Source organism: Lagopus muta, chromosome Z, assembly GCF_023343835.1.
Source record: "Lagopus muta isolate bLagMut1 chromosome Z, bLagMut1 primary, whole genome shotgun sequence".
Classification (NCBI taxonomy): Eukaryota; Metazoa; Chordata; class Aves; order Galliformes; family Phasianidae; genus Lagopus; species Lagopus muta.
Window position 1 is genome coordinate 32,074,067 of NC_064472.1, and position 24,576 is coordinate 32,098,642.

The following is a 24,576-nucleotide window of genomic DNA, read 5'->3' on the forward strand; positions in this document are numbered from 1 at the left end:
ATCCATGCATGCACACTAGCTTCAATTGCAAGATATTTTGCTCTCACGAAACCCCTCATGAGGTCTGGGACCTGAACACAAGAAGGACATGGAGCTGTTGAAGCAGGTCCAGAGGGGTGCCATGAAGAAGATCAGAGGGCTGGAGCACCTGCCTTGCGAGGACAGGCTGAGAGCTGGGGTTCTTCAGCCTGGAGAAGAGAAGACACTGACTGGGGGGAACTTATAGTGGCATTCCAGTACCTGAAAAGGGCTAAAGGAAAGCTGTGGAGGGACTTCTTATGTAGCATGTAGCAACAGGACAAGGGGAAATGTCTTTAAACTGGAAGAGGGTAGATTTAGACTAGATGTTAGAGAGAAATTCTTTACTGTGAGGGTGGTGACAGACTGGAACAGGTTGCCCAGAGAGTCTGTGGATGCCCTCTGCATGGAAGCATTCAAGGCCAGGCTGGATGGGGCTTTAAGAAACCTGGTCTATTGGGAGGTGTCCCTGGCGAGAGCAGGGGGTTGGAACTAAGGCGATCTTAAAGGTCCCTTCCAATCCAAACCATTCTATTACTTTATGACTTTTTCCTGATTCATTTTCTAAATACTTAAAATATGAAAATCCAGAGAGATTGTCTTATCTCAGATCTAACTTTAACCTCTGCGTTTTCAAATACCTTTGAGTTCATTCTTCATATCTTCAGATACAGTTTAATGAGAAGTCTCTATGAAAACTGAAGATCTCAATTTGGCTTCCTGGTATATTCAGATAAAGAAAAGCTTAGCTATGTTATGAAAGACACAGATGTGGGATACCTGACCAAACTGGACAAGACTGTGGCTGAAGTCCAAGAATTCCACATAAGCTACATCATCTTCAACTAAGCACTTGAAGTTCTGACAGACCTGAGATAGGTTTTAAATTTGAAAATTTGATCTCTATGGAAGTTTTGGGAAGATGAAGAGGGTGAACTGTGTTCCCCCTGTGTGGTGTACCTCTCATAGGCCAGCAGTTCCACAGTGCAGTTCTAAGACATTGTATCTTAGAAGAACAAAATGGCTACAGCAGAAAAGGTAGAGACTTGTCTTCACATTCAGGCTTGCTGGCAATTGCACTGTGTCTTGCACCTACCATGGCAATTCTGAAGCAGAAACATGTTGCCACTGGAAGGAATTCTGAGTAGTGCCCTGAGTAGTAGTTCCTAGAGGAATGCTTGTTAAATCTGGAAAACCCCTGTCTCATCCAGTAAAATTAAAGCAAGCCAGACATGCATGTTCAGCCCTTCTTGTTTCTAAATGTCTGTCTGTTTCACATTTCCTACCAATACAATTCCTACCAATATATGACAAGCTTTCATATTTTCCTGCTCTGTTTTAGGAAAAAAGCATATCAAAACATTTTCTGTAATGATGCACTTATTCTTTCCTAAGTGCATCAGGGGACAGAACAAGAGCCAACATCATCTCCAAAAGGAGGTCTTTTGGAGGGGGTTTCACAATCTTCCACTTACCAGCTGCTACTTGGAGGCAGACCTGTGACTAAGCTTCCTGCAAGGAAAACTACTCTTATCTTAGCTGCTTCCCCTGAAAAACAACAAAAACAAAACAAAACAAAAAAGAAAAAAGAAAAAGAAAAAGAAAAGGAAAAAGAAAAAGAAAAAGAAAAAGAAAAAGAAAAAGAAAAAGAAAAAGAAAAAGAAAAAGAAAAAGAAAAAGAAAAAGAAAAAGAAAAAGAAAAAGAAAAAGAAAAAGAAAAAGAAAAAGAAAAAGAAAAAGAAAAAAGGAAAAGGAAAAAGAAAAAGGAAAAGCCCTGCTTTCTCACAACCCAGAAGCCAGCTGATCTTCATGGCTCAACTTCTGTACTTACTGCAGCAGTGAGAAATTTTATCTCCCTGGCTTTGTGAGGCCTTTTCTTACTTACATGTGCTCTGAGATATTTAGGATGGTGTTATAAGTTTGTACAGAGGGAGAGCAAGGAGGACGAAAGGTTGTGTAGACATGCTGCCATGCATAAGCTCCTCCATATCCACATCTCTGCCTGTCAAGCTGTGGCTGGCTTCGTGCTGTGACTTCCTCTTCCTAAAAACCACACTGGGTTAAAAAAACATGATGTTCCCAAACTCTTTGAAGACCTGGAACTGGTGGAAAATACATCGTTTTTCCTTTCCTTGTCTGCAAGTTTTACGGCAGCTTCTCTTTTCATTAGGACATATAAATATCAAATGTATATAATTTGTCATTCTAAGCTTATTTTTCCATAGTTAGCAGGGTGTGACATCCTCCATTTCACCACTCCAGGAGAAAACAAAATCTCACCTGTTGCTTTCTGGGAGTACTATGGTGGGAGGATAGGGAAACCATGTTGTGGTTTTCCAGTGCCAGGATTTAACACTTGAGATAAAGCTGACCACTTGATCCTTAAAGGCTTACGTGGAGGAATTCTGACCCTCTGTTTGCTGGAGATTCTGTATTACAGGTGAGCTAGCAGAGGTAAAACTTCCAGCCCTGGCTATTAGTGATGAATGACTAGAAATCTTTCCCAGCCCATACAGATATTGTATATAAATGTTGTTATAGAAACATGCCTGTAATGTGCAAATACTTGGAGTGGTCAGAATGCAGAAAGGTGTTTTCAATTTCCTTGTGAGCAGCTTCAGTATCAAAGGTATTCATTCACCTAAACCTCCAGTGTTTGAAAAGGAAGTAAATGTGAATCTCAACATGATCATCTAAAACATGCTCACCTGCTACTCTCCTCTTTAGTTTAATCCACAGTTAAAGGCAGGAAACTGAAGATCATTTCCAGTGCAATCTTCCTTCTCAGTACAGATGTATGTCATGAGTCTAACCAAGTTTATCCACGTGAGATGAAAAACACATGTACTTCAAATTCCACGTTGCTATGCAGTCCTGGATTTTGGGCAGCCCAGATTTCTTATTATTTCACATGTAGGATATGGTCATTTCTTCTGGATTGGATTAGTCACACTTCTCTGACTTGGATAAAATAATGTAATGGAAGGGACAAAATTTGAAAAGCATAGAGCGTGCAAAAAACTGAGTAAGATTAACAGTTAGGGAAACGTTCTGCACTCAATCTTCCAAACAGCGTCAGTTTTACTATATAGACAGTCTAACGGACCACAAAACATAGGTGCCTGTGAGGAGCCAGAACCGAACGGGGCATTCACACCAGTGAACACATGAACTGACGTTCTTTCAAAAAAAGTTTGATGGTAAAATTTAATGAACACCATGATAAATGAAGGGCTGACAGAATTAACAAGCTGGGCATTATCAAACGTACTAGAGCTAAACACGAAGTTATGCAAAGGAACAATGAATGCAGCTAAGTCTAGGGAATTGTATCCTGAATTTAGTGTTCTAGCATGCAAACTCACAGACTGATGCTGTAATAACCAGCAGATATAGAATGGTTTCACATGAAATGACTGTATTTGTCACTTTCTTTCAAATGCCATCGATAAAACTGTTTATCATCTCCTTTTGTAAGACTTCAAGTGCTCATACACTTAAATTATCTAACAAATATGTGGCTGAAAGGCATCTTAATTCCACCTTACAAGTTAGTTTAAGTGAAGAGAGTGGTCGGGTTTGTGACTAGAAAAGGACGTGATAAACATCTAACATATTTGCATTAAACCCCTAAATTTTAATCTGGAAAAGAAAGCAATGAAAAACTGGAAATGGAAAAAGACAGTAAACTGAAGGACAAAGCAGCTAAGGTAAGCAGTGGATTTGCAGTTTCTTGACATAATCAAGAGTACCTTTCTTGCAGGAGACTGCAGGGAGCCAAATGAAATTATATTGACTATTTTTTATAAGCCTGTTTAAATTCTTAAACTTTTGAAGTATTTGAGCATCGTTGTGACAGGTGAGCAGAGGCTATATAAAGGTCTTTCCAGAAAGAATACCTGCAAGACTCTGCAAATGTGGCTTTGATATCTGAATAGATGCACCAGCTGGAGCTCTTGAAAGAAAAAGAAAAAAAGACTGAAAACAAATTAGATATTGTACAGTTATCTCTGGACACAAGTGTCTGCACTACTAATGATTTCCACTTTTTATTTTCTCTCCCCTTATTTCCAAAGCATGACAAGTGCATATAGATCTGTGCAGGAATTAACTGGTGTGGAAAATATATATTTCTGTCAGAAAAGGAGTGTAAGTGAAGTATTTGGAGAAGGATAATTTCTGAGCAGTAAATACTATCATAATAACCATGAGGTTTTGGTGAGGTAGGAGTCAGCCTCTTCTTCCATGTAAATACTGGTGAGAGAAAATGGCCTCGAGTTGTGCCGGGGAAGATTCACGTTGGATGTTAGGAAGAATTTCTTCTCTGAAAGAGTGGCCAAGTGCTGAAACAAGCTGCCCAGGGATGTGGTTGAGTGAAGTGTTCATGAAACATTTAAATGTACTTCGGGACATGGTTTTGTGGGGATATATTAGTGGTAGGTGGATAGTCAGACTTGATGACCTTGGATATCTTTTCCAATCTTGGTGATTCTATGATTCTATGTATTAAACAGACATTTCTCTCTGCCTTGTTTGACCGCAATGTTCTATTTTGTCTGTGTGGGACAGAATAGATACACGCTGTATGAAACCTCTGGTGTATAGATTAACTAAGATTACTAAACCTATGTTTCTGTAAAAAAAAGACTAATACCTCCTTCCATTTTTCAGTAATCCTACATATGCTACAGCTGAAGAAGAGCTGAGGGGCTCTTCCAGGTGATATTTGTTCCTCCTTGGCATTGCACAGCACACATTGGTGCATTGTTCTTTGCCTATAGTCTTACTTGCCTCTATGCTCTCGTGATGTACAGGTCAAAATTGCACCAAACCATGAGCAACCTTCCCATTTGCTGTAAATGTGAGTTATTCTTCATCTTGTCTTGAATGAAGTCTCCCCCTACCTTTTTCTTCTGGTTCATATTAGAGTTACTGGCCAGATAGGTGAGAGGCCTGAAGCACAAGCATTATGAAAAGTGGCTGAGGTAGCGGGGATGTTTAGTCTGGGGAAGAGGAAGCTCAGGGGAGACCTTATTGCTTTCTGTAACTATCCAAAGGGAGGCTGTGGTTTTGGCCTCTTCTCTCATGGAACTGGTGACAGGACTAGAGGAAATGGCCTCCAACTGCACCAGGGGAGATTCAGGTTGAATGTTAGGAAAAACTTCTCTGAACTCTGACCCTGGAAGTGTTCAAGGAATGATGATGATGCTGTACCGAGAGACATGGTTTAGTGGGAAATACTGGTGATATGTGGACAGTTGGGCTGGATGATCTTGTAGGTTTTTCCAACCTTGGTGATTTTATGATTCTATAAGGCTTCCACTGCTCCTTTACTTGGAGAGGCAGTACACTGTGCCTTCTTCAGATAAAAGCCTGCCCTCCTCCTCAAACAATTCTCTGCCCCTTTCACTTAGCAACCGTCAGAAAGGGCTTACAGAACATTCTTTCTTAAATCATTCCAGTAATTTCTGGCTTTACCGAGAACAGTAATGGTGACACTATATAAAGTGAATAAATTGGCAAATCTTGCTCAATAATTTTAAGCTTTTAAGTTCTATCTGTGTGGTTATCCAGGAGTTTGTCAATCTAAAAGGGAAAAAAGACAGGAGTAACGCAGACTGGCAGAAGCTGGATGCTTTACACTTATTACTTGTACATTAAAAGAAGCCTACAGGATTTTTTATTTATTTTTTAAACATGTACCTACTCAGCAGGATTTCCTTTTGCACAGTCACATCTCAAGAACTGCATCTCAGAAGACAAAGCTATTCCAGAAGCGCTGTAGTCCTTCAGAATGGAACAAGGGTTGTTTTTGTCATCTAGCAGCACTTCTGAAAAAAACTTTTAAAAACGTGATTCTATCTTTCCAGAATTTCACAATTTTGTGCTTCGGTATAGATGGTGTAAATTTTATTCCTCCAAATTATATCTATATACTAATAAAAACACCAAAGGACAGAAATAATTCTGGGATAGCTCAGCTGATGAAATCTCTTAAATGTGGCTTTCCTTGTACCTCAAGAGAGCTTAAGACTCCAGTTGCAACCTGTCCTTTGTTATTATACCAAAACTGTGCACCATTTTCACACACCTTGAAAAATTATCTGAGACAATCACCCATTCAAGATTGGCTACCAACCCAGAGACCAGAGAAACCTTTTTTGGTAGATCCAGCAAAAAGGAGAGTTGAATTTCTTATTCACTCTCCTCAACCCTGAATTTTGTAGCACAATTTAAATCAGCACAGTGATTTAAGTTTACTTATCCACAGTGTGTAGAAAACATATGCAAAAGGACTTGCAGATATTAATATTTAACTTATGGTGAAAATCACAGTATTTACATTTTTATTTAAAATCTCTGAGAGTCACTGAGACCTACTTTTTTCAATTGGTTCTCTCTAGCTGATTTAAATCAGACACTGCTGTCAGAAAGCTGCCATGTATAGTTTTCTGAAAAGTGTATTAATCATGGGCTTGTTAAAATTCACTCTAAACCACTTCTTTGCCAAACAAATTATTACTTTTCTAATGAAGTGGGAAAGAGGTAAAAAAAAACCAAAAAAAACAAAAAAACATTTTCATGTCTTTTTAACTTCCTCTTGGTAGTACAAGGATAGAAAATAAAATTATTTTATCATTAACAGACATTTGGTGACCCATCTGAACTGGAAATAGTGAGTTATAGTAATAAAGTCAATTAAAATGAACTACTATTTAAATTTTTTTCTTCTACCTCACTAGCCTCAGTGGAGAAACAGTACTATATGACAAAGTACTACATGACTCATCCAACAAAAGTGTGTGGGACAATAAATCTTTTCTTTCATCATGTCACTCCTTCAGTTTAAAGCTGAAACATCCTTTTTACGCAGCAACATCTTTATCCTTCAAGTTCACTGAAGTCATTGCAGACCCTGGGAGCAGCCTGGGGCAGCGTGGAGCTCTCAGAATCCAGTGCATGACCACAGCCCTGGCTTGTGTCACAGAATGCAGCACCCACAGCAGTGTGCGAGCAGGGAATTGCAGTTTTCTATCTTGTCCCTGCAACGCCACCCAATTCTTGCTTCTGGCACGCAGATATCTTGGCCAAGAAAATCAGAGGTCATGCGAAAAGCAGAGGACGGATCTTCTGAGTTCCAGAACTGTGGTCTAACTCAATGGGTTGGCTTGCATTAGCTATCAAAACAATGATTAAATTTCACATTTGTAGGGCCAAATCACTGCACTGTCTGCATTTATACCACTTGGAAAAAAAGAGGAGTCCACCATCCAAATGGAAACCAACACACCAGAGAATCAGGAACATTACCACAGTTATGAAAAAAGATCCTTGCTCTATGAAATTAAAAAAAAATAAGGTTGTGAATCAAATCTTAAACAGCAAGATCATGTTCTATTTGGAGATAAATTATTACTTGGAATTGAAAGAGTCATTATGCCTCAGGAGCACCTGTCCAGTTCATTTTATGTTCAGTTCTGTGTGAATGAAATACGGCTTTTTGGCTTTCCAAATACAAAGTCTATTGCTCTATGTGTCTGATCTTAAACTAATCCTTCAGCGAAGGGAATGTTTTTGAGAGGGGAAGCCTAATGAGAAAAATATTGTGAAACTGGAGGACATATAAAGAATGTGCTGTGACTGATACAAATTCTGGTCTGTTTTTTTTCAAATTAGCTTAGCTGTATTTTATTCAGACTAACACATCCTCCATCCTTCCTCAAGCCTGTTTACTCAGCTGGATGTCCACAGGGTCCAATTTTCCCTCCAATTGCCCTTGCACGCTAATATAATTGCAGCTCATATGGTTAATTGGTCAGCCTACAGCAGCGTTTGTATGCATTTGTTCATCTGCACTACCTGGCAGCCTCTTAAAATGAATTTATGGACTGAAAGTACTATTGAATACTTCATTTCATTCAGTTTATAAAAGGACAAAACACATCAAGAAATACTTCCAGAAGCTTTAGGCATTAAAAATATTGCAGTGTACACATTAAAATAATTTTTATGGGCAAGTGGGAATAGATCTCCATTTCCACACACCAAAATTAGGCATACAGACACAAAATTCAGTTGTACCTAATTTGCAAATACTAAAATAAATAAATTTCATAGTGGAGATCAACTGGATTGGAAATTATTATGTGGGGAAAAGAGGCCCAATAAAATTGCAAACAAGAGCAAATGAAATTGTTGGAAGTTGGCAAGAATGGCCTTTTCTGGAATACACATAGAACACAGAATTTTACAGGTTGGTTTTATGCTGTTGTGGAAGGACGAGTATGAAAGTGATTTTTATTACTGTTATTACCAGAATCCAGTTCATGTGTTGAAACAGAAGATGCAAGTCCTGTGCCACAAACCATCATCACATAGTTTGAACTCCCATATTCATGAAGTGTTACAATTCAGCTATTTTAATCATTTCCTTGCAGATATAACCACTGGCTCTTTGCTTCTGCTCACTTTTCTTGCGTGGATCTTCCCAGGTCTCTAAATAATTTCTGCTATGTCTGAAACTACTGCTCACACCAAAATCACCAGCTCCTATTTTATTACTTTCTGATCCATTTTTCTGTGGTCACTACTATTTTGTTTTACACATCTAAATCTAATAACTCATATGAATGGAACCAAAATATAGGAGCTTTCTCTGCATTGACATCTCTGGCACCAGCTTGCACTTACATGAAACAAAAATGTTGGCAATTCAGATCCCTTTAACTAGCTCAGACAGAAAAAGGATTCCAAGAATGATTATGAAAGTTTTAATACACAATACAAAAATATACAAGACAAAGGTTCTTTAAAAAAAAAAAAAAAAAAAAAAACACCTCTATTTTTGCAATTTGATAAGTGATAATTTATAAACTTTTAGCTAATACCTACAACAAAAGTTTCCATCCAAGGAGAGTTCACACAAACATGCCAGAAAATGCTTTGATGTTGTGTTCTTGCACTTGCCACCACTACTGCCCACAGATTTGTTTGTTTTTACATTACATACAAGAAGTCAGAAGACAAAAAGTGAGGAGCTTTAATGCATCAATATAAATGCATTGACATAATTTAATTACTGAAGTAGGAAATTTAACATGTAACCTGTAACTAATGCTATCATAGACACTTCTATTGAAAATCAGACCAGGACTTCGATGTTTCTGCCAACACCCAGTCGTTCGCTTGAAAAGACACAAAAAAGATAAGAAGAACTTTACTATTTATCAGACTTCAGTTTCCCAAAGCCATCAACGTGGACTATAGATTAATCTTGTAAAACAAAAAGTATTGAGTAATGAAAGCTATTAAAAAAGAATTGGGAAAATCTGAAAACAGATTCCGAAAATATAAGCAAAGCAGCTAAACAACTTGATCAATGCTAAAGAAATTCAGAGGAGAAAAGGGAGACTTCTAAAAAATACAGTTGATAAGACATCTCAGTAGGAATGAAAAAATAACCCAAAACTTAATAATAAAACAAAACCAGAAACATTACATGAATAAATTAAAGAAAGTGAAATAGGGCAATGCATTCTTTGTCAGCTGGACATACTGTTCGACTTTTAGATTTGTTTTGATAATGTCAGATTTGATTACATAATAGCAGAGTATGCTTCTCTGTTTTGGGAAAAACAGAGGAATTCAGCAATTCCCCTCATACATCACTCGTTCTATATCATACAGCATCACTGTACTGAATCTCATAATTTCAATAAGTTCAGTGTAAACATTCTTCAGAATTGTTTGAAAACATTCAAGATTAAACAAAAGCAAATTAGTCAAACATACAACCATATGTGAGTTACATATCTCAGAGTAAGAATTTATAGAAATCAGTATGATTTTGCTATCTGGCACCTGGATCAAAGATGCTAAGGAGACAGTGATAACTCTCAATCTATAAATTATACTATGACCTTCAGTATGTCAGTCTTTAGAATGTGCACAGAAATACCTATTTACCCATACACACAGAAATTACAATTATATTACAATTTTAGTATATTCTAACTCAAATAACATGTATTCCTATGTAAACTGGAATTATTCTTACAGTTACACAGGCAATTCTTATGTGGCCCTTGTTGCAACAGTTGACTTCAATCGTATTCCACTACAGCTGGGAAAAGTGGACATCAAATGTCATTGAGCAAATGCGGCAAGATGGAAGTCTGAGGCTGAACACAGCCCACAGATGCAAGTTCATGAATGAATCTTGATGGTCAACTGCCCTACCCCTAAGAAACTGGCATAAAAGTCTTTTGAAAAACAACACATTCAGAAGGATTCAGCAGGCGTGACCTTGAGTGAACACTATTTGTAAGTGCTGATTCTTTCCAAAAGAAAACTCAAGCAGCCCGTCTATGACTCAATCCATTTTGAAGTCCTGATATTTTTACTAATTTAGATATAGATTCATTAGTGTACAAGAATTAGTTACGTTTATCTTCAGTAATGCAGGAGGCAACTCGCAGTATATTTTATGCATTTAACTATTAAAGCTATTAACCTTAAAAAAATCACAAAAGTAAAAGTGAGTAGAAAAATGACAGGCCTGATATATTGTGTAGCAGTAACAATGGTGTTTCTGTTCTGATAAAAACAGCACACCAAGTAGGAACGTGTCACTTTATATTTCCATACCTGCCCAAGTTACTCTACCAGAGCATCTATTCTGTTCAATATGAGTGTGGCTTTAAGTAGAACTAGTCTGTGCCGATATGTGCTGCAGGAAGCTATGAAAAGAACTATTACAGCTGAAAATGAGGGCAGATGAAAGTACAGAAGTCATTCATAGCAGAAACTTTCATGTAGTTCTGAATTCACTACAATGGAATGGGTAAATGAGACAACAGTCGGATTAAAAAGGTCTGGTTTCTAATATAAATAATTAGGAGAATTTCTCCCAAGGATAATTTCTTCCTACATCATGCAAATGCTTCTAAAAGGTCCAAACAAAATGAGAAATCGTTATCATCCTGATTTTATTGGAAAAACTACCTGCATCTTTAACCCATAAGTCACACATTGTGGTTATTTTTAAATTTAACTTTCTGTTTTTTGAACATAACAATTCGGTGCTGTTAGGTCTAAGTTAGGACTTAGTTTTCAACAGTTTAGTTTTCAAACTAAAGCAAGTCTCCTGCTTAAGACAAAGTGAAAATTAAGCCTGTAGAGATATCGGACATAATTTTTAGAAGGTTCTTCACGACTTCACACTAGCTAGTATACCACAGAATCTGAGAGACATTGATGGATAATCTCTAAATGTGGTAAAATGAGCCTCTACCTTTAGCAGTTGCAGCATACTAAGCTGAAGCCCAACCAGGACTTGAAAACCTGTGCCAAGTGCCCACAGCTGATTTGAAATATTTAAGAGCTAGCAGAATGCAACAGAAGCAGTTATTTGGTATACCTGGAAGCAACATATATAGAAGGCAGGAACAAACAAAGCATTCCCATCTCTGAGGGGAATTATGTGAACGAAGAGGAATAAACCTGAAAAGTTTATATGCTGGGCTTGTGATATACACACCCATACTAACCTTTCTAGCATTCTTTCTATGTATTAGCATTGCTGGACAAGTACCATGTTCAGTTGGATATCTTCACCAGGTTCAAATCTTTTTTTCTGGACTTTAACAAGAGATTCGAGTTTTCACGGCTGAAGAAAATCCAGTAGTTTTCTTGAAATGCAAAAAATGGAGTAGAACCTTTGTATTCAGACAGTTAACTTTCAACTGGTTGCACTATTATGACTGAAAATGTATTTCTTACACATGCTGCTAAAAAATCAATTTATTATTCTTGCATACATATAAAAACTGTAGAGCTAATACTGAATGAGAATTAATATTGAAGGTGGTACTAATTTTATACAACTTAGTCTTCGGAGGCAGATACCATGGAAGTACATTTAGTTTTTATTCTAGTACTACTACTAGAAGTACTATTAAGTACCGTTGACTGGAATATCTATTGATTAAGCAACATCTTTTGTCCAAAAAAATCAGGACTGCAGCAAACAAAACACTTTTAAGGAAAGTAATGCTATGTCCAGTTGGGAAATTGAGAAGAGTCCATTAACAGTACTACGTTTTCTCTTTGTGATAATATTATTCCAATAAGGTTACATCTCCTTCTTATTTTTAGCAGCATCAAAATTAAGTCCATTGTGAAGACAAAGATTGGAGATGATGAAGTCAAACAATACGTCAAAGTGTCAGCAATTTCAAATACAAGAGACAGTGGCACTCCGCTACAAGTGATGTCCTGCTGGTAGGAAGGCTGGCAAAATACAGTATATAATGTGCCACAAAAGGTGTTTTATGTTAATTAGAATTTCAGGTTACCAGAAACCCACCTTATTATCACTTGTTTCATCTGAATGTGAAGATGAAAAAGATTCTCTTTTATAGTACTACTGAAATCTTATCTTTGTCCCCTTATACTGGTGTAGAGTGGCCTGATGGAATAAAAGAAAATGTTTTCATTGTTTATAGAAAGTATAATCTGTTGAATAAAACTGGACAACTGTAAAATGAACATTAAAAGACTTGTATAATGATGGCATGTGTACTTAAACTGCAAATAGTTGCTCTTTTCAACTTCACTCAGTTCAGTGAGCTTTGCTAAAAATCAAAGCATTTGGTACCATCTTCACTTCCACTGTTTTATGAATTTTCCCTTCACATTCACTCACTTTAGATTAAATCCAAGTAGAATAATGTGATTAAGTGCTTTAGAATGCAATTTTTATTTATTATTTATTGTTCAAAAGAAACGTCAACCGATCTAAACATTTTCTAGAAAACTTGCACGTGCTACAAAACATTTGATGTGGGCCCAAGACTGTGTCCATTTAAGATGCAGTTTTGTCTTGCAACGTTTGTCTTTCCACTAGCACAGACACACACCCACATCATGCAATTATTGCTCCAGATAACCAGTGTGCACTAAAGAAGAATAACAGCTGCACACCATTCTTGCTTCAGGCCAAGAGTCAACCGTCGTTGCTTAATATGGCCAAAAGAGGGCACTTCGAGAATAAGAGAGGAAAGGCTCTACTTCACACTGGAGCATTAGCTAGGCAGACTACAGTCTGAAAACAACTACACAATCTCAGAGACCAAACACATAGTAATGTCTCAAGCCTAAAAATTAATCAGCATTAACTGTAAAGCATGAGAAAAAGTGCAAGGATGTTTATATGCATGCCCTGTTATGCACACAGAGCATGACTATCCCCAGTCTGTGCCTTATCAGGACAGATTTTTTTCTGTTTCATATTTCCTCCTTTTTGAAAATACTGGAACAGAGTTGAAATTTTATCCCCACAGAACAGGTAACATTCACTGGTGTCATCATTTCATTGTATATATCACGTAAAAAAATTTTAACTGATGTTCACAGAGTTGAGAGGATTCTGTATTTATAGAACTGGTTCTCTATACGTATAATCTATTCTATTGGTTATATATCTATTGGTTATAGAATTGTACAGTTAACCAAGTGATATCAAAAAACAGAAGGAATGAAATATATCCCCCATCACAAATGTATCACAAATAATTATATTCTTGATCCTCTCTCCTAACAAGCATCAAAGTGTAACAACCTGCTATGAAAACTGATTAGCATGAAAGATTTTTAAAAACAAAAACAGAGTTTTTCTCATCTAAAAATTGGCACATAAACCAAAACCAACCTCTATTATTCTCTTAAGTGTTTTACAGAGACTATAGCAATTGAAGTCCTTCCAAAGACAAGTGAATACAGGCATTACTTTATAATAAATACACATATTATTTTTAATTTCAAGTGCTAGTCTAGCCTTCTCATCCACTTTCCTCAAGCTCATCTTTGTTTATGGACTGCTGCCAATTATGATCTTAAATTCTGAAGTCACATCTATAAATGCACCAACAGAGAACAGTTGAATATTAGGCTCAAAATTTAAAAGAACAAAGTATTGTATTTATTTTTAAAGAGAGAAGGGAAGTCAGTTCAAACGTTAAAAGCTCAGAAAAAGGTTAAAATTCAAGTTATTTTAAGATGATTCTTTTAGCATTTTCAGTGATCAAACCTGTTAGTTCAGTAAAGGAACATCCACCATAAGCAGTGACCGCATTAACATTTTAAGGAGCAAATCTAAAAATTCATTATGAATAGCATTCATGACAAATTTAGCCCTTCACCCTCAATGAACTGTTTGCAAATTAACTGATTTGCTGCAAACTCAGATTACTTGCTGTACACTCTGTCTGTGCCTTTAAAAATTACCATCACTTGGCTGTCATTTAATCATAGAATCACAGAATCATAGAATGGCCTGGGTTGAAAAGGACCACAATGATCACCTAGTTTCAACCCCCCTGCTATGTGCAGGGTCACCAACCACCAGACCAGGCTGCCCAGAGCCACATCCAGCCTGGCCTTGAATGCCTCCCAGGATGGGGCATCCACAGCCTCCTTGGGCAACCTGTTCCAGTGCTTCACCACCCTCTGAGTGAAAAACATCCTCCTAATATCTAACCTAAACCTCCCCCGTGACAGTTTAAGACCATTCCTGCTTGTCCTATCGCTATCCACAACAGTTGTTCATACGCTCCCTTCAAGTACTGGAAGAACACAGTGAGGTCTCCCTGGAGCCTTCTCTTCTGCAAGCTAAACAAGCCCAGTTCCCTCAACCTTTCTTCGTAGGAGAGGTGCTCCAACCCTCTGACCATCTTAGTGGCCCTCCTCTGGACCTGCTCCAAGAGCTCTGCATCTTTCTTGTGCTTTTTAAAAATGGACACAATACTCCAGATGGGGCCTCACAAGAGCTGAGTAGAGGGGGACAATCACCTCCCTCTCCCTGCTGGCCACCCCTTTTTTTTCATGCAGCCCAAAACACAGTCAGCCTTCCGGGCTGCAAGTACACGCTGCTGGCTCATGTACAGCTTCTCATCCACCACGACCCCCAAGTCCTCCACATGGCTGCTCTCAAGGAGATCTTCCTTCGTATAAATTCCTGGGATTGCCCCAAACCAAATGCAGCACCATGCAGTTGGCCTTGTCAAACCTCATTAGGTCCCACTTCTCCAGCCTGTCCAGGTACCTCTGGATGGATACCCTTCCATCCACTGTATCAACCACACTGCTCAGCTTGGTGTCATCCAAAAACTTTCTGAGGTGCACTCAATGCTATCATCGATGTCATTGATAAAGATGTAAAAGAGCACCGGTCCCAAGACCAACCCCTGAGAGACACCACTTGTGATCAGCCTCTATCCTGACACAGAACCATTAATCACAACCCTAAGGTGACTGATCTCTGATTAATTTAAGGTGGATCTTGGTCCTGTTAGACTAGACAACAAACACTATAGGCTTTGCAGCTGAGAATCTCCCCTGAAAATTCACAGAACTTTCAAAAATCACCACTACTACCTCTAAAAACTACCACTACTACAAATGCTAGCATTTGTACAGATATACAAGGCTATCATAAATTACATATTTTTTTCCAGATTCAGAAAAGTTAAGCCAGTTTTGGGAATCATTGTCATTCCACCACAACGAAAATGATGCTTTCTTTGGTTAATTATTTCCATAAATAAAGGGCCCAAAACAAGCTATTGTAATCAGTATAGTATGCCATCCCTCTTAGTAGCAAATATCTGTATCTCTATATAAATATTTTTAAATATTTTCACAAATACTTCCCATTTATAAACACCTAAATCAATTCCAGCTAACTGACTAAGGAAGAGAAAATGTAAAATGTTTATATATACTATTTAATATACTATTTCTTATGGTACATTATGCTGACAAATTAAATATGTATTATTAAAAACTAATCATTCTTGTGTATGTACCATACAATTTTTGTTGTTGTTGTTGAATTATTGCAAAGAAGTCCTTGGGGTGTTAGGGAAAACATGCTTTGCATCTGCATATTTTACCCTGTGGCTTTTCATAGCTTTTGCTGACATAAATACATTAGTATTTTCCACTGAGTCTATATCTATTCAGAAGGATGACTGTAAGATCTCTCTATATAAACATATACATGTATTTATATAACTTCTCAGACAAAAGTTTAGGAAAACGTCTGCTTGTTTTAAATGCTACCTTTTATAGTGCTGTGCTGCATGGTTAAAATCACGTCAATCATCACAAATAAATGGCAGTATAGGAGAATTTTAAATACATGCAGCAGAACCAGAGACCTCAATATTATCTAGAAGACCTACAGGTAGAAACAGTAAAAAAAAAATAATATTAAGACACTTAGTGGGAAAGCTAACAATCAATGTAAACTTCAGTGTTTCCTACCAGAGGAAAAAAAAGAAAAGAGAGTCATTATTATCAAACAAATAGTGTAAGACTGCATTCCAGTCATTTGGTTTTTTGTTTTTACTACTAACTTCAAAGACAAACGAAATCTTTTTGGAAAGCTAATTCGAAAGTGAATATATCTAAATGTAAACATACAAAATGTATTAATTTCAGACCAGAATCAAGACCACAATTAAAATAAAGCTTGGGACACACTGTGATGTCTACAATTGGTGGGTTTTTAATTGAGTTGAAGACTGTCATAGTCCTATCATCACAAAACCTGTAACACACTTCCAGCATGGAGGCCCCATCTGTGCCCACCATCCATCTGTTTAGACGTGATTGGCAAAGTGGTAGGGAACTCGCAGTGGTTGCCTCTGTCTGAAAGGAATAAACCACAGGATCTTCCAGCGAGTGCCAAAAACTTCTGAGAAGGTCTGCTGCCATGGCTTTCGGGGCCTCGATCTACAGAAGACAGCATTATTAGTGAAAGACAGCACTCCCATGGTGCACTTCAGTCAGCTAAAACAAAACATGTTGGCTAGGGATCTATTAGTGGAGTTTTTTTCACTGTTGCATGCAGCTGAAACTCAGCTTCAGAAAACAGAAATTATCTATGTCATCAAATCAGCTAAAGGTAATTTTTTGAAGCAGAGAACCTCAGAATCAATTGAATGTATGTCAAGCAAGTGGTTTTTCATCCTTATTTTTGTAAGAAAATGCAATTTCATTCATCTATTAGTAAGAAAGGAAAAAGAATAACGTGCGTCTGCTTTGTATAAAACCAATTATTACAGGATTAGAGAGCTACTACAAGAGATAGGAATCACTGGGTACACTAACATACAAAACAATTTAAACAGTGCCTTTAGTTCCTCGCCTCTCTCACACAATTAAACAAGCAGCTACTGCTTCAGCAAATAAATATAGAAAGTTTACAGCACTTACACATCTTCACAACAGTTCGACATTTTTTCTATGCTTGTTGTGTCCTGTTGAAGAAAAGAAAACAGACTGAAAAACTATTTCTTTATACTCCTATATATTAATATGCCATTGTGAAAGGAAATAAAGCAGGGAACAATTCTAAGCATATGATGCTTTGACTTTGGTCCAGTAGGTCACATATTACTCATATTCCATGTTAGTTGTAAAAAGCTGTAAGATTATACGCACAAATTTATTCAGTTTGTCAAGTGATTTTTACAAATATGATGAGCACGATGTAACATTATATCGTGTAGTTTTACTGTGATAGCACACACCACAGAACATTAACAAAAACTACAGCATTATTAAAGTTCAAATAAATTCAGATATTACAATTAATTCACAAGACGCTTATAAGTAGTGTGCACAAAGTAAACTCTTGCCATATTTTTCATAAGCACTCATTCTAGACTTGGAGTAGTCCACTGAGATAATCACAGGAACTAAATATATTTGTATCTTAATAAAATTGAACCATTACCAGAAGTAGTACTTTGAAAAACAGGAACTAGTAAAAAATGTTGCAATACTGATCTTAACAAATATCATAATGCAAACAGCTGCTAAGAATATACCAATCATTTCAGTTTCTAGAGATACATATTAAAAGTAAATATGATTATTTTAAAACTCATTAAAAAATAAACAATATCCAGAATGAAGATGCCCCTTCTGCTAAGAGTAAACAAAATCATGCTTTCCTGATCATAATTAACTTAATAATTCACTAGGTTTTGTAACCAGTAGATCAATTTAAGCTTAGATCATTTCCAAATAAAACTTCTAAAACTATGAACAATAGTGCTTTCTCTCACTTCCACACTACGTATTTAATGAAAAGCTTGCTTTGTAGATGAATATCACTTCAACTCCAGCAGTATTAGTGTTTCCAAGCACTGCCACAGCTCATTATGTCCCAAAATCATTAATCAGATCCAAAATACAACAATTTAAATATTCTTCATCATTCCATCTTCTTGTCATGGCAGCTTGATATTTCCCTTCAATTTTCACTCTCTAGGCATGTACATAATGCACCTGTCAGATTACACCAGCATCTGAATGAAACAGAGCTTGCCTTTATTATCCCAGCCATCCAGAGATGCAAAGGATGTGGCTTAATTAGGCTGTGACTTCATTAAGTCAGCTGGAAACACCACCTAGCAATAAAACTGTGCTCCTTGGCTGTTCTTGCCATCCGCTGCATCGAGTTCAGTACAGGCGCTGCTGGGATTCTGCTACCACCTTTAATGAACATTTGAAGGGCACTGGTAAAATGTTATTGGGATGTAACAAAGGCACTTGCATCCCTACTTCACTGAACGTAGGTGTCCTCAATTCCCCTAGTCAAACTTCCATCTTCTGAATCTTCTTCCTGACCATGATCAGTTTTGGAAGAGGATCCCTTTACTGCTACACGGCACAAATTTAAGTTCTGCCCTCTGGCCTACCTGACGAACTCTACATTCACTACTGCAAAGGAGAGAAGTTGCCTATTCTTACTCTAACCCACCAGGAAGAAAATTTTCCTCCGTTTCTGCAGAAAAGGCATGCCCACAGGAGATTATATAAATCCATTCTGGACCCATCATTAGGCGGATTTGAACAACTGCTCAAGAGTGACAGAGAGGACCAGCATAGAGACAGCAAATTGTCAATAATGGTTTGTATTCCAATTCCCACAAACCTTATAGGCCTGTCGAGCATATTGGCCTGCCTTCCCTCCCCTCGCCTTCCACAGGTAGCAGCAAGAAAGCATTAGAAGACATTTGCCACCTTCCCCATTACGGCAGGACTGGGCTGCACAGCCAAAGAATATTCTGTTTCCTTGTCCTAGCGTTTTGTCTTGTTCTTTTCTGATCAATGAAAATCACACACAGCTGAATAAATAAACACAGATATTACCTCCACAATACATCAATCAGGTTATAACAGTGGTTTCATGACATGCCCCTTCCGTAACTGCAAAAATATCCCTGGGAATTATCTTCTCGTCACCTCAAGCTGTCTATCTGATGGTACAAAATACTACTGGTATGTTTGAAAGCAGTGACTGCTAACTAACATTTTAGAACAGTACTACGCTAGTCCAGACTATAACTGATTTCCAGCTATCAAGGATTTACATTACCATTACACATAAGGAATCTTAAAACAGCTTTGGATACAGATACTCGGTAGCAAACTAATACATTAAGCACAACTTCTTACTGTTTCTCCACATGGTCTGTTCATTAATGTGTTTGTAAAGGTACCTAAAACATCGTATTTGAGATTTTTAGAGTAATTCCCTGTTTGGAGATGGAGTGGGGGGAAGAGTTGTATTTCTCTTTAGTTGTCGTCATGGCACTGAGACCTGAAGGATGCTCCTCAGTGTGTGCTTGTGTCAAAAAAACAAACCTCTGCCATGTGCAGAAAGCACTACAATGGGACCTGCCGAAAGACTGTCAAACTTCCAAATCTTTCAAACATACTAAGTATTTTATTTGGATAGGAAGTCCAAGAAAATACTCCTTTCTTTCCTTCTTCTTGCATTAAAGTTCCAGAATATACTTTATCATCCTTGTGCCTTACAGTAAAAGAACTGGACTAAGCAGCCAAACTTTTGTTTCTGGGACACCTTCTCAGAATTTATTAAAAAAAAAAATCTTTATAGACACATTTTAAAAGCTGTGAGCTAGTGCTTGAGGGAACAGGAGGAAACATCTCTCTTTGAAGTTTAGCTACTTAACAACTGCTGGAGACTAACTTACCCAAATTCCCCCCCTGCTTCCCTCTCCCAACACCACTGCCAAACAGCTGGGCTCATTTGAAATGTATTTTAATTTGACAGTGAACCAATTTACCTTTTCACATGAAAGTGAAACTTCACAGCACCCCAGGAAACTCAGCAGCCCCTCTGGAGATGGAAGAGGAAGGAAAGGGAGATATATTCTTCTTTCAGAAAAGAAAAGAAGGACCAGGAGGACCAGAATAACCATTCTTCTTCTGAATGTATCCTGTTCATTAATGTATCTCATGAATGGCTTTCAACCAGAGTATCACCTCACATACAAAGGCTTTATTACAACATCGGCATTACTGCATTCAGCCTAAGAGGCTTTGTCTGTCTGCATATACTATCAGCTTGGATTACTATTAATAGAACACTTCTAAGAATTTTTTGGGTTTTCTTTTTTTCAGACTCATAGCCAACGCTGATGTTTAAGTGTTCTAGGGAGTTGGTACTCACACAGAAGTTTAACATCACATGGTATGAACCACCTTGTTAGACCTATTGAGACCTAGTAACCTCTATCTTCAAGAAAAACGCTGACTTTAAGTCAAAATTGACTGATCAGCAAACAATCAGTTTTACACAGTGGGTCATGTGGACCCCAAAGCGATTGGAAACACCTGGCTATTCAGATACACACCCACCAGTAAGTGTATAAAAGGAGAAAAAAAAAATAACTTAGTGAGAAAGGCAAAAGAAATTCGAGGAAATAAACACAGAAATCGTTAACAGCGTATAACTTTAAAAAGAGACAAAGGGAAAAGTGCTCAGATTCTGCCGAGGTGATAAAACGTTGGGTTGCTTTCTTATTGCAGTTTTTTGTTTCTGGCTTGGTGGGTTATTTGTTTTGTTTTGTTTTTTTGCGTTAAGGACTTACTATGAGCTGAGCAGCTTGCCTGCTCTAAGTAAGCTACTGCAACAGCTAATACTGTTAGGAATGATAGGAGTACTGAGAGAATTCTGTGGATTTAAGATTAATTTGCAAATGAATGCACCTGTGCTACCTACAAAGAAACAGAAATCTTTCACATCTATATTTTTAATAAGTATAACCAACTGCCTCAAAATAGAGATTTCAAGAAAGATCCCATGCACCATTTTACAAATTGAGCCATAGAATGAGATTCATCATGAACTAATTTATGATGGAGCAAGCACATGGAAGAAATATTTTCCTCTAAGTGGTTCATGTTTTCCAAAGGAGAAGCAGTAATTCGTAACTCACAGAACTAACCCCAAGTCATGTAGCCACAACCTTTGGTTTAGTTTTACTCCTGTACTTGCTTAAAGTGATGTGTAATCAATGCAGTTTTATTTAATACTCGTACTAGAAGAAGACAAACAGTAAGTCCTACTTTCTTAATTGATTAATTTCAAACATTTAGAAGATAAAAATTAGCTTGAAAGTATGATTACATAGAGGGAAAACAAACAAAAATTTGCAAGTCTTCCTGCACTTGCAACCATTGCTTTCTCATGGAAGTACCACTGCATCTGAATAATCCATCAACTTTTCATTCCTTCTACTTATCTTCTCTTGTTTGTATGGAAATGGCAGTTCCACACAGTTGAAGAATACTAAACACTGAGCATCACACAAAAAGAACACTGAGCATTTCATAAATTTCCCATGTTGGCATTAATTACATTTTCATTTTATATATGGCTACCTTGTAGCATAGTTTGCTTAATCTCGAATTCTTACTTAAGAAAATACAATTAGTTTTATCAATATCAGTTAGGTTCAGTTTGAAAATTACCAGTTGAGTTGTAGCCTCCATGTTTTAAAATTCTTAAATCAGAGAACTGCATGCAAAATGAAAAAAAAAAAAGAAAAAAAAAAGAGGCTATGGTATATGTATAAGGAATACTGGAATATTCCTACACAGTTCTAGTCTCTGATGCATTATGTTTGTAAAACTTCTTATTCATGTCAGTTATTATTAAATAATTCAGTGAAAGAAAACATGACAACAAATTTGCATCTTTGCATTTGCAAATAAGATGGAAAAAAACAGATTTCCTCATTGTATTTCAAATCCATGGTGTGTTAGGTGCAGGTTCCTGCTTGACCCCCAAACACATGACAAAACATGCACATTATAATTTCTTCATATATAGCAATAAAAAAAAAATATTAAGGAAAAAATGCTTTGCAAGGCTAGCCACTGGCTGTCCTCACACACAAGTCATTTTAATTGTCTCATGTCTAAATTTGACAACCCGGTATTTGGCTCTGAGAACAGGCATACATTGTTATTATAGTTACTCATTTAAAGCTGTTCCAAGGTACTTCTCTTATTATTTAGAAAAATTACTGAGTTATATCAGCACTTCTTCCCTGGGCAGCAAAGAGGATATCATTGGTGTGGTATTCTTCTTGCTTCTTTGCAAAATATGAAATATCTTTGACTAAACTTTCAAAGTACTGCATTTCCTTAAAACTAATGAAAATGATGGTTCTCAATAAAAGTATTCTCAATTTACCTAAAAACCTGCCATGATTTAAAACAAACGAGATCTTCTGCCACTTTGGACGTTTTACACTTGAATTTATTTTGATACTTTAAATAGCTTATGAGAGAGCTTTTTAAAGGAAATTAAAGTTTTGGTTTAATGGAAAGTATGTAGACTTCTAGACTGGCAGGATATATTTCTTTACAAATTAATCTAATTCCTTATCTGGTTGAGAAAAATAAGTCAGAGATTCAATTTAAACAGTTAACAAAATCTCATTCAAAGACCAAGACCAATTAATTCCTGACCAATTAAATTATTGGACTTTATGTAGTCTTCTAATAGGAGATTTATGTATCAGCAGATTAAAGGTGGAGACAGGAAAAGGAGAATGGATAAAAAGAATGGAGTAGATACAGGCTGGCAGGGTTCACGTGAACTTATTTTCCATTATGTCTCTGATTTGAAATTATTAATTGGGTTTATACATAAATGCAGTCTGTTTTTTCTCCACAATTCGTATTTCACAGTTTATTATAACCAGGCAAAGTATATGCTCGCCTAGGAATCCTGATTTCCCCTTTAAACCCCAATTTCTTCTGTGCTAAAGTTAATTATGAGGATTAATAGTTCTCTGATTACTTTTCTGCCATCCTTAGGGAAAAAAAAAAAAAAAAAAAAAAAAAAAAGCTCTTATTTCACTAATCAAAACAGTTTAATAGATTATCTGATTAAAGATATGATTACAAATATTTTTAACTATGAGATACTTATTTCTTAAGAAAAAAAGCGTTTTAGCACAACTAGAAAACTCGTGCTTGCCATATACTAAACAGTAATGAATCAACACTGTAAAACACGGAAAGAATTTACCATCCATTTGATTTTGTTCCTAGAATAAATTCATCTACGTTGCATTATCTTTTATTGTATCTCTGGTAAAGTTTTGTCTGATGCTGATGCTACTCAGAATTGTATTTATTTTTCTCCTATTTTTTTTTTTTTTATTGTTTGTATTTCATTTTACATTATGTTATTACATGAAATGATACTTCTAAAGGAATTAAGTGCTTGAAAATATTTCTTTAGGATAAAAACATCAAAAAATTAATTTGTGCAACTTCCACTTATCTTATTTCCTTAAAATGAAAGTTGTTTTCTTCTCTTTAGAAAACAAATGAAACCCTGATTAAAATGAACAATGTTCCTCAATACATTCTTACTGTATCAGTCACAGTAAGATGTTCAATTGTTATGGGTTAGTAAGTTTAGGATGTCCCTGTTGAGATATATCTGTTCAGCCAGACCACAAAAATACCACTGAAACACATTTGCTACTTGAAGGTAAAAAGGAGAAAATGCAACAACAAGATACAAATATCAACACTTAAACATGCTTCCAAAGAGACAAATCTATGTGGATAGGCATCATATTGTACACCAGACAGACTGCTGAACACCAGCTGTCAAACTGTTTTCCTTCCCATCCTCCTCAAGGCAAACGAAGGGAAATTTCTCTACCACATCCACATAGCATTGAGGCTCCAGGATACTGGTATATCACGCCGCACCATTCAAACCATCAATTAACAGGAAACCCTGGCAGCATTAATTAAATTAATAAAGTCACTGTCCACTTAGGTTATGATAATACATATGCTCCCTTGCATAAAGAACATGTGGTATCTATTAAATTTATAGAAGTCCATCCATTACATAGTTTTGCCCTAGAAAAACAAGTTACTTACTAAATAATTTTAAAGAAAAGTGCATACCTGCTATACTGACTTAAAATCACAGAAAATCCTATTTGATAGACTGTCACGGAAAAATAAAGAAAATGTATATAAGTTCATAGGGTTTGTTTGAACATATGGAAAAATGAAAACACTAACTGTTCAGAGTTTAAAATAAAAAACAACCAAAGGTAATCCTTTAAAATTAGGGTTCAGATTAGTCTCTGCAAAGGATGCTGTTTAACTGAAACATCTGGTAGTGTTATG

The 24,576-nt window shown here is 36.7% G+C and overlaps 1 protein-coding gene across 6 annotated transcripts in view; it reads right to left on the reverse strand.

The window, feature by feature from the left end:
- Positions 1–11,808: 11,808 nt before the first annotated feature.
- Positions 11,809–24,576, reverse strand: part of ZDHHC21 (zinc finger DHHC-type palmitoyltransferase 21) — a 42,863-nt gene continuing 30,095 nt past the window's right edge. For all 6 annotated transcript variants that reach the window (XM_048931352.1, XM_048931358.1, XM_048931354.1 and 3 more), the window contains 2 exons: positions 17,299–17,342; positions 11,809–16,815 (listed from right to left, as the gene is read on the reverse strand). In XM_048931352.1, the coding sequence (XP_048787309.1) occupies positions 16,683–16,815; positions 17,299–17,342 (177 nt within the window). In that variant the 3' untranslated portion in view covers positions 11,809–16,682. The remainder of the gene's footprint in view (positions 16,816–17,298; positions 17,343–24,576) is intronic.